This window comes from Peromyscus leucopus, chromosome 3 (assembly GCF_004664715.2).
Source record: "Peromyscus leucopus breed LL Stock chromosome 3, UCI_PerLeu_2.1, whole genome shotgun sequence".
Lineage (NCBI taxonomy): Eukaryota > Metazoa > Chordata > Mammalia > Rodentia > Cricetidae > Peromyscus > Peromyscus leucopus.
The window spans coordinates 78833320-78845484 of record NC_051065.1 but is presented as its reverse complement, the minus strand read 5'-3'; the positions used below and the strand labels follow the sequence as shown (position 1 = coordinate 78845484).

The window sequence follows — 12165 nt, the reverse complement described above, 5'->3', positions numbered from 1 at the left end:
CAGTTTTCCTTCTAAGGCCTTAGCAAGAGAAAACCAGGATGAGGAGAATGAACTTCCTCAGCCTCGTGGTCCCATGTTCTGGTGGTGGGGAAAGAGGTTCAGTCCAGCTTAGGTGTATTAGGGCAATCTGGCTTGGAGACAAGCACATTTGCACTGAGCAGACTCTTCAAGGCTTTCTTAGAGCCGGCATGCTATAGCACCCTAGCAACAAGCCCAGGAAGCATCAGCCTGTGTTTTGTTCTCTGCCTAGTTCACCGTGGACACTGTCCTCCCTGGTGGACTCTGCACACAGGGAGCTGCTTTGACAGCGGCCAGCCTTTCTCTCTCTTCAGATCGGGCAAGCCTGCTTCTCAGGCAGCCAGGCATGAAATTGGCATCTGCCTTTTGTGCTATCAGCTGCAGAGAAGTTGGAAACTGATCCTCCAGAACTCTCTATGAGCTGTGTTTAGAAAATACCTCCTCCCTACACTTCCTCCTCAAATTCGAAGAGATTCATATCTGGGTGAGGATCTGTCTACAGCAATCTCCTCCTTTATCTCTCTGACAACTGCTTCTATGCTTGGAATAAGAAAATAAAAAACATGTTGCTGTTGATTTTGAAACACCAGCATAAGGAAGAGTATGCATAGTCATAGTAATATTCTGATTCTGTACTCTCCATGCCTTAGTATTAAAGTTTAACTCATAATGGAAAGTTTTAATGCACTGAGTGATAGAGGGTAAATAAAGGAAAATTGTTAGGAAGAGTCATGGGATTTTTTTTTTTCGAAACAGGGCTTCTCTGTGTAGTTTTGCACCTTACCTGAAGCTCACTTGGTAGTCCAGGCTGGCCTCAAACTCACAGAGATCCGCCTGGCTCTGCCTCCCGAGTGCTGGCATTAAAGGCATGTGCCACCACTGCCCAGCTGAGTCATGGGTTTTATATGAAGACTTTTTAATAGGTTGTTCTTTTGTGCATTTGCATTGTAAATTGACCACAGAGATTGACAGAGGATTTTATCCCAAGAATGATTTTGTGAGTTCTGTGTGTGACTCATTTATAAAGTGCCATTTACAATATTCACTAAAATGTTTAGAATATGCCAATTATATATTTAGTATTAGAATGACCACAATATTATGGATTTTAACACGGGACAATTAGTAATAGAAATGATACCCCCTCTCCACTCTGTGTGATGCTCTCAGTTTAGCAACTTTATTTAATCTGCCTTGGCTGACCAAATCCTCCTTTCACATTGACCATCTTCAAGGCCAACAGCCCAGTGGAAGCTGTTGTCAAAGTCATCTTACTCTCTGAAATCTGCCCCTCCCTTTAGTGGTGTGCAGAGGACATTTTACTAGCTCTCTGGAAGAGAGGGAAAGCCCTGGTGTATAGGATTTTCCAACTTCTGTGCTGTCAATATATCCATCACAGATAAATTTAAGCTGCCTGAACAGAATTGCTAAGCCAGGATTGGGGAAGAAATAGTGTCTATTCCAGGTGAACTCCTGCCCAACAGCGCTTCAGTCACTCACAGTCTGCTGTCCATAACAAACAAAGACAATACTTTCACAACGTCTGACTGGCCCTGTCACCTAGGCCCTACATACATATCTTGGCTTTCCTGCCATCCCATCACCCTTGTTTTAATTTTCCCATATTTCCCACTACAAAACATATAATCAGACTTTCTCTCTGCCAGCAAACTCTTCCTTTGCTCTTCCATTTCTTTACCTAAGATCCTTTAGGTCTTAGCTAAAATGTCTGTGTCTAAGAGAATTAATTCTGACCTCTTTGGTCATTCCAAAACCCCTTACCATGAGCCCTTACAGAAAGACACACATCTGCCCTACCGCTACAGTCACAGCTATAATCTAGAATTTCTTGTTAAAATGAAAGTATCAATGTTGGTCCTTTTGGTTACTTCACCAGGTGCCACACTTGTTCATCAGCACACAACCTCCAGACCTAAATAAGCGCAGTGCCAAGAGTACAACATGAACTTTGGTACCATCTGTGTTCAAAGACTTGAGCTGGGAAGTGAGTGTCTATGTAGAAGCACAAATAAGTATTTTCCTAAAATGGTGATGTTGGAAACAGGCTGCTGATGTAATTCTGTGATGAACCAACTCTATGGATGGCACTGGAGAGTAGCTTTGGAAAATAAAGTAAGTAGGGTTTGATCTTGCTTTGCAAACCAGACTTCTATATTCAACAGCAGCAGCCCCAAAACCTCAGGGCACCTTTCTGAAGTCAACAAAAGTGAATAAAATGGAGGGGGGCCTTGATCCAGAAAGTCGGTCACACAACTAAGTAATGCTGCATTTCCACAAACCAAGCCATAAACCATGCCTTTTGGGTAGCCTGAAGTTCTGGATATAAAATAAAATTAAAATATGGAAAAGAACAAAGAAGTAATATCATAATTTATTTTTTCTTTCCCTGTGTATCTAACTAGACTGGCCACAAGGTCCTTCATTTCAGACACTGATTCTGAGCATGGTTGAAGATTTGCATTTGCTACAAGCAGTTTTCTAACAGAGCACAAAGTCAAACCCAGAACCAATGGCAGATGATTTCTTTCTCCTCAGAGCTTGAATGTTATGTCTATTTCAGAAAGTGCTAAGATAATAAATCAAACCCACAACTTTTTAAAGGTGATCTGTAGACAAAAGCAAACCTTTGAACTCTTCTACCATAATGCAGAAAATGCACCTTGCCTTATTAGAAAGGACAGCTTCTTCCTGTCAATTGTTCTAACCAGGAAGTCCTAATCTAAGATTTTCCTGATTATGAGGCAAAGTAGATGAATGTATCCATTTAATAAAAGCATTTCAAAGTCAATATGTACCTATCAAACATGAGTATATAAATACTTTTGTCATGAAATGTTTCACACCTTACAAAATTATGTAATAATACACAAACACAATAATATAATAAAGACCAATATTCTGAATTTTCTTCAAGTGATTATATTTATATATTAACAAGCCACACACAATGTAAAGGAAACAAATGCTTAGCCAAAAAAAACAATACTCATAATCAAAAGGGAGTATATGTTAGTTTTATAGTGTTATTTACCAGTTCAGAGATTTCTAAAGTCTGCTTAGTTTATAAAATTATCGAAAGATACTCTCATAACTTCTTTCTTAAGTATAACCTTACACATACTGAATCAAATCTATGAAGATAATTCCTCCGGTTCTGCTTATCAAGAGAATTCCTGGGTTTTAATTTATGTCACTTCAGTTCTGCCTCAGACATTCAGAGGTGTATGAATTTATAAGGGAAGCCTGCAAGATCAGGAAGATGACGTACTTAGAGCAGTAATCCCTCCCAGAAATAAAGCGATACTAGGGATGCAAGGCTTGCCCCTCAGTGACAGAATTGAAATCATTCAGTATTATATTGTGAGCTAATATTTGTGCATGTTTTTCACTTATGGAAAATAAAAATATATTCACTGGCTTTAGCAGCCTTATCTCTAAAATAAGTGACAAAGTTTCTCAGCTAATAGATTTGCTGTGAAAATTATTTCCAAATTTATATATTCTTACTTCCCTCTTATATTATCATGTTTCAGGCATTGTACTGTGAGATAAATAAAAGTAAAACAAATCAAGAGTAAGGAAATCACATATACTTTTTCCCAGTTAGCACAAGTAGATAAAAAAAAACATAAAATACAACAGGTTGGTAAAGTGTATTGAAAGAAAAATATTTGCATGTTGTACCTAATATTCCAAATTTTAAATTCAATATAATAAAAATTCTACCATTCAAAGTTAAATTACAAACTAAATTGAGCATATACTATTACTTTGAATTCTGTCTTGATGCATTACTTTAAATTTTGTCCTGTATTTTTGCTTTCATTCATCAATATACTCAAAATTTCAAGTATCCTTTTTACTGTCAACATAACCTTGTCTTCCATGCTTCACATGGGATCCAAAGCATAAAAATTTCTGTGACCAGTATTGTGTCAAAATGGTTATTTCGAACAATCCAAGGCAATGGCAATGGAATCTATACATGCTTCCATTTAAGAGAAACCATTTCGCAGTGCTGGCTGTGTTGGAAAGATGAACATCTACCTATGTTGATGCTAAGATTCTGAAAACATTTGAGGAATGAAAGTACTAGAAAGTGAGAACTGAGGATAGGCAAGTGATGTCAAGGGATGCAAATACAGTGCTCTTCAGCAGCTCTGTTTGAAATCCCACCCTAGTATTTCAGAAATTCCTACCAACTACATTTTAATAACATGAGCCAGTCTCCATTATTACTCTTGGTTTTACTGAAGCTGGTTTGCTTAGGGAGTCTCTCTCTGGCAATCAATAATTTTCAGTTAATAACCTTGTGTTTATATTTTGCCCATCCATCTGTTTATACCAATTGTTTAATTTTTCAAAATAATGGTATGTGACATACAGGGCATATATAATTGTGACTTGATTAATAACTTCACACTTTAAAAATGGAAAATACACGTTAGAAAATATCTGAATAGCTTCTGTAGATGCATAATTGATGATTAGCGTTAGCAAAACATATGAGATACTTATGCCTTCTGGATTAGGTCAACTGTTTAAAAATACAATGTAAGTGTTAATGAAGCAATTGATATTGCACTGCATATATGTTATGATGAAGTAAATCCAATATTTAAAACAAATCATGTGGCTTTACATAAATGAAAAGGTTACATATATGACTTTAAAAGAGAAAGAACTGGTCACTAATTTGCTTTTGACACAACTGGGGATTCTGATAGGACACCTGGAAAGATGTCTCAACAGCACCTTTCAGCATTAGACATCTAAATACAGGGTCACCTATAATGCTAACAGGTGAAACTGAGGCAGTGGCAGAAGAACTATATGCTTGTCAAGGTTAAGGTGTCACCGTAATTGACACATGGAGAAACTAAAGCACAAACAGATAAATGTCCACAAGAAAAGCAGAATTTAACCAATCTTTATAATGCAAAAAAGCAAACACCAATAAAATCCGTATGAGTTAATAATATTGTTGGCAAAGAACATTTAAATGAGAATGTGGATCCTAAGGCAAGAGAGGAATCTCAGGCTGAATAGAAAGAAAAGCATGTTAGTGATACCAGTTTCACAACACACACACATACACATGCAAGAATAAGAAATCACACTGTTTATGATGCAGGTAATGACTGGGGGGGAAAGATACATAGATTATTAACTGTTAATCAGTTTAATTTTAAGTCCTTGAAAAAGAATCTAAAAAGTTTAAGATCTAAGTTTATATGAAAACTTATGTAGACTCACAAACAAACTATAAAAGAATACATTTGGGCTATATAATGTAACTCATTGAGCAAATATGAGAAGTAATTTTCTTCCTATTAGACAAAAGATGACTATTGGATCCTAAAACTTAAACTACATTATGTGCAGTTAAATGGTTTTCACTTTCAGATTGCATTAAAACTGAATTACAATCACTACTTCCTTGAATTGCTTAGTATTTCTTTCCTCTCTAATGAGAATATTAATAGTGAATATTTTCATGCAATCAAATACATGCATTGCTCCATTTGATTCAGTATTATTGAATATAACATTAAAGGATTTTCCTAATTGATTTCACAGAGTATCAAATAGGATTATATTGTAGGAAACTGCTTTGGGAGCATATCATTAGGTAGAACAAAAACCAGTCAAACACAAAGCAGTGAAGTACTATGTGCCAAGACTCCTTCCCCTGAGAACATGATGGGCCACTAACAAATACAGGCAACATTCACATCACATCACATATCACACACTGCCACATAACACATAGTGCCATGACTCACCACATGCCACACACCATGACACATCACACATCACCACATACCACATAGCATGTGTCACACATTACCATAATCACATAACACTGCAAAACATAGCACACATCAATACATATTACATGGCACCACTATATTTCACACAGAACTTCATATCATATATCATCACATATGATATGGCATGACAGATCATATAGAACTACATATCACATAGCACCACATATCACACATCAGCACATATCTCCACATTTCAATAGCACCACATAGCACCAAATGTTATACACAACCACATATCACCTTGAATCCCATTCATCACAAGTCACATAGCACATCTCATCACAGGTCTATACCATCATATATCATCACATGTTATATATCTCAGATAGCACATATAATTATTACGTGCTTAATATAATCACATATTACAATATATATCACATATCATATGTTCTTCATTCTGAGACCTTATATTATGCATCATGATATTTTCTCAGGAAAATCAACAGCAAGTTGTCCACTTTATTAATTGAATATTCTATCAAAAGTAGCTGTAATTTGACATTTCATGTCTATGTACATTTGTTATCATGAATTTAATACTCTTTAACAATTATAAGAATACAAGTCTTTCATTTATTTAATTATAAAATCAAATTTAGCTTTCGGTGAGAGCCAGTATTGTTTAAAGGAAAATATATAAACTATAATTGTATGATTATATCTTTTAAATATTCTTTGTGAGCACATAGACATATTCAGAAAATGCCTGCCTATATCATCTTCCATTTTGTCAAATTTTTAAAAAATAAACATGTCCATGGCAACCAGCACACAGATCAAAGCAACCGATTATTGGCAAACCTCTGCACTTCTACCAGATAATATCATGTGACACAGAAAACTCTAATAGTGTAAAGTTCTAGTTATGTTCGTTTACTGAAAAATTTAAAATAGTATCATGCACTCCCTTTAAAATCTAAGTAAACTTTCAACTAAGCTTATATCAAGAACTGACTTCAGAGGCAGAAAAGGCCTTAGCCTTTCCAGACCTAGGCTCATTTCCTGGTACCCACATCTTCAGCTGACAACTACTGGGGAATCCAACACTCCCTTCTTGTCTCTGCAGACTCATACACATAAGGGCACACACACACACACACACACACACACACACACACACACACACATTCACATAAAAAACAAATAAACAAATATACAAACTGATTCCATTTCATGCTATACCCTGCAACTCCTAAATCACTGATCCAGGATCAGCACGCACACAGATACAATGCTAACTTCTCACCTTGCTGACCTATAGCCTACAACAGGACACCAAAATAATACTTAAATGACAGAGGTCAGACACCCAAAGCAGCAGGTAGTAGTGATTTGTTGAAATGAATTAATTTTCAACAAAGCAAATTTCTGCCCATCCATACACTGTCACTTTCATCACATGCTGGAGGTGTCTGGGCGGCTAGCTGTAATTTCAGGTACTTGGAAGATATCTCACATCCTGGAACCTTACGTGGCAACTTACTGTTTGGAAGGCTCAGGATATTTTGGTTCTTCTAGCTTCTTCATTTCTCTTGTTGGGTCCACTGGGCTAAGAAGGACAGCAGCACACGACATTACAGAATGGCACGAATCTTCCCGGCAAACTGGAGTTTGAAAACAATTCATTGTAAATGTTAAAATAACTCAGTGGCTCTTCTCATGTTCCTCACTTAATTTTTGTATTTTCAGTCAAGTTCAGGGAAAATTTCAACAAAATATTAATTAACATTGAGTTATCCTTAATTCTTTTGAACATTATTTTTCACTAGTTAGCTGTACAACCCTGGGCAATTTTACTTATCTTTATTGCCAAAGTGGAAAAGATATTTCTAACATTTAGCAGCCAAAAGACAAGTTGTTCTTTGAATGGCAGATAACAAGTGTATGTCATGGCACATGTAGTTCATAAATCTTCACAAAGAGAATTCACTTCCTTCATCAAGGTCAAGATCAAAAGAAACTCATGAATTACCACGTGCCTAAACTCCTGTGGTCTCCTTCTTGTCCAACTACAACCCCAAACTCATCTACTGTTATAATATTACCATAAAGCATTTGCATTTGTGGCCTTTCTTTAATGGAGTCATACTTTATGATCATTCTTAAAAAGATGGCTTACTGTGTTCCATGTGTGTTTATAAAATTCATCTACAAAATGTACTGTTGGTTTATTGCTGTGCAATGCAGCTTTCCCTTGGACAAATAAACTAAGTTGTTTTTAATCTTTCAATATTAATAGTCACTGTTTCAGTTGGTGGCTGTTTCTATTAGCTATTAACTTCCTTCTAGTTTTTGGTTAGTTCCAAATAGAGATTTGTTCTCAAAAGGCTTCGTGAAGCTATAATTGTTCTTGGGGTATGTTGTTGATTGTATTCTTGACAATCAAGACCAGTGAACAGTTCTCTGTCCAGACTACTTTACTTTCCCCCAAACAGATGTTTCAACTGCCCCACACCCATAAAACACTTGATTTCACACCCATAAAACACTTGAATTCACAAGTTTTCCCATTGAAGTTTTCATATTATATGAATACTATATCACTGCATAACAAATCCACACAAGCTCTGTTTAAAATAACACTCTCTTATTATCTCAAAGTTCTGTGAGTAGTAAATCTGGATAAGTGAACTGGACACAGTTCTTCTCTTAGAGTCTCAAGAGGCAAATGTTAATGTGCTGGTTTGGCTGCACTGCTATCAAAAGTTTCCATGAGCCAAGCATTGTGGCCCCAGAAGTGGACTGGGGCAGGTGGTATCCTAGTTACTACCTCTTATACGTCATCTAGAAATGTACCCAATAACATGTTTTTCTATTTAAAAAAGAAATCTGTGTGGAAATAATCCACTGAAAAATTAATTCAGGTTTGTGGTGGTTGACATTTCTTGTCAACATGACGAGATCAGGTACCCTGTAGGAGACAGGTCTCTGAGCACTTCTGCTAGGGATTGCATTTATCAGATGAACTGAGGTAGGAAGATGCACCCTGAATATGGCAGGATAATACCATGGCTGGGATTCTGGATGTACAGAAGGAGAAAGTGAGACGAACATAAGAGTTCATGCATCCCTCTCTGTTTCTTGACTGTGGATACAACATGGCCTCAGGCTCAGGCTGCTGTGACTTCCCTTGACATTGCAGAATGTGCAAGGATCCTTGTAGCTAAATACATTTTTTTTTTTCCTGAAGCTGACAGTGCCAGGAGATTTTGTCACAGCAACCAGAAAAGAAATGAATACAAGGTAGCTATAAGAATCTGCTTCCTTCCTATGAGAGAAAAATAAAGTCTCCTGTTTCTAGGAACAATCATGTGTCATCATAGAATTCTACCTCATAGAGCTATTCGGTTAAGAATGCAATTACATTATTTATCTTTAACCTATATGTTCCTGATAATTAAGCTAAATCTGTATTATATAGTCCTCATTTATATGACTCTAATTTATACAAATTATTTTGAATCTTAGTGAAATTACAGCTATCACAAAGAAAACATTGCTCAATTACTGCTAGCATGGTGAATCAACTTTAATTGTATAAAGTATAAACATCCCTAATTTTTTTTTAATTTACAATCTACTATGTAAACAACAAATTCAGACCACAATCAATGGCAAACTTGTGAACATTTTCAGAATCTGATAATTACTGACCACTAGGCACATGCTATTGAGCAGAAGCCAGTAAAGAACCTATGTAGCATTTTCCAAATGCAGACAATCTAATGGAATAAATTTGCCAGGAAAAATGAAAGTATGGGAAAGAAATGAATACTGATAGAAACCCAAGGACATTTCTGTTGAATGTAAATGCTGTTACTCAATTGACACAAATGACAGCACAAATTTGTCTCTTATTCAATGTAGCAAAAAACAAGAAAGAGAATAGAGGATATTGAAAGCTCCAGAGACATAACCAGGAAATGCAAGTCAGCCAAGAGCATGATCTTCCAAAGCAATGTTCCTCACTTTCCCATTAAAATTTTGTCTGAAAAGTGCCATATCAATGATGGAATCTTGGTATTTAAAAGAAATTAAACTGCACTCAGCTTCCAGTATTGTATTATTTGTTTCTTGGTTGTTGCAATAAAGCAAAATCAACATATGGAGGAAAGTGTCTATTAGACTTACAGATAACAGTCTATCACTGAGGGAAGCCAAGACAGAAAGGGAAACAGAGACCATGGAGGCAGGTCTCTGAAAGTGGAATCAGAGACAATGGAGGAACCCTGTTTACTGATCTGTCTCTTGTGGCTTGCTAACTTTCTTATACAGCCCACGGCCACCTGCCCAATAATGGCAGTGTCCATAATGAGCTATCCATTAGCGATCGAGACAATGCCCCCAGAGGTGTGCCCCACACAACAGGCTCATGGTGGCAAACCTTCAACCAAGGCTCAGGATTGCCAGATGACTGTGGTTTGTGACAAGTTGACAAAAACTAGCTAACACAAGTATCTTTAAATTTCATTTATCATGTTATACAAAATTAGTGTGACCAATTCAAATTATACAAATGAGAAACAAAGAAATGATAACTTTTCAAAACAAAAAATAAGCCCAACATTGAGCTCCAAAGGCAGAAATTGAGAAATAACAGAGCCCTTAGAAGTCATCACTGGCAGGAGGTGTCCCTGAGATAAATGGAGCAATGGATATTAATATGATAACAATATTCCAGCAAAAGACATTGTTCCAAGCCCATGTGGATACTTAAAATGCAGATGAGTATCTTGTACTGATCCTGATGTAAGCTCCTCTATGTAAGAACTGAATTTGCATACCAGTTGCAAATTATCTTGAATTTTATCACCCACAAAAGTGTAGGTGAAAAAAAATTTCAGAATAAGATGAATAACAGTAAATGGAAAAGCACATTTTTATTAAAATATACCATAATGAGACAGATTAAAATGAAAGATCATAAAAAATTCTCAGTCATTATGGGGTAAATCATATGATTTTACAGAAGATTAATGAATTTTCTCACTTAAAGAACTCTACAAAACAACATAGATGTTCATGATATCAGAACAATCTACTTAAAAAAATACTTATCTGGCATTTCTGATATATCTTACAAATTAATACTTATGGTAAAGAAAAATTTAAATGTGCTTAGAATGAATTACTGAAATTATTTATGGATACACACACACAATAGGCTTTACTAATCATAAAGTCAAAGTCAACTGCAACAGAAAGTGTTTGGCTTTAGGGAGGCACAGTTTTGAAGACCATTGCTCAAACCATTTGAGCAGAGAGTGGTTTCTGTGTCCTTATCCACAGAGGCTCCCATCAGCGAAAGGCTCAGAGCAAGTGATTTTTAGTTCTTTTCTGCTGTTCCCACTTTGATGCTCTGAGGAGTACCATTTGTCTTCCTCCATTTAAACCTCTGTTATACGTTCTTCCAGTGTGTACTTGGTTCTCTGCCAGGCTTCCCTGCAATTGAGGTGGTAGCCCAAATCCCCATGTGCTTCTCCCAGTGACAAAGGTAGACTCTGGTAGCAGTGCTAAGCCATCCACTTTGAAATGACTTACAATGTCATATAATTATTGCACAAAGAACAAACAGCAAAGGATGGTATGATATTTAGTTTAGAAAAGTATGGAATGTAAAGTCACCTGTCACTGGTGCTGGTGTTTCATCAGCCACCATTACTCTGTACTCAAAAGCAAAGTAGTTATAAATGGCAAGTCCTGAACTTTTGCCTACGGGGGCAATTGAACATTATGTACATATGTTCAGACTTACTTATTTATAGACAGGAACTCATGTAGCCCAGCCTGGCCTCAAACTCCCTTTGCTCTTGAAGATGACCTCAAAGTCTATAACCCATGAGGAAATAGAAGCAGTCATTAAAAGTCTCCCAACCAAAAAAAGTCTGGGACCAGCCAGTTTTAGCTCAAAATTCTACCAGACTTTCAAAGAAGACTTAATACCAATACTCTTCAAATTATTTCACATAACAGAGACAGATGTAACATTGTCAAATTCATTCTATGAGGTCACAGTTACCCTGATAACCAAACCACATAAAGGCTCAACAAAGAAAGAGAATGACAGACCAATTTCCTTCGTGGACATAAATGCAAAAATACTCCATAATATACTGGCAAACCGAATCCAAGAATACATTAAAAAGATCATCTACCATGACCAAGTAGGCTTCATCCCAGAGATACTGGGATGGTTCAACATACAAAAATCTGTAAATGTAATCTACACCAACAAACTGGAAGAAAAAAAAAACACAAGATCTTCTGATTAGATTCTGAAAAAGCCTTT

General features: G+C 36.4%; 1 protein-coding gene across 1 annotated transcript in view; it reads right to left on the bottom strand.

Moving 5' to 3' along the window:
* The window catches only part of Ccser1 (coiled-coil serine rich protein 1), a 1130812-nt gene that overhangs the window by 875571 nt on the left and 243076 nt on the right, over nucleotides 1-12165 (bottom strand). Inside the window, 1 exon segment of the mRNA XM_028889267.1 lies at nucleotides 7360-7480. Within this exon segment, the coding sequence (XP_028745100.1) occupies nucleotides 7360-7480 (121 nt within the window).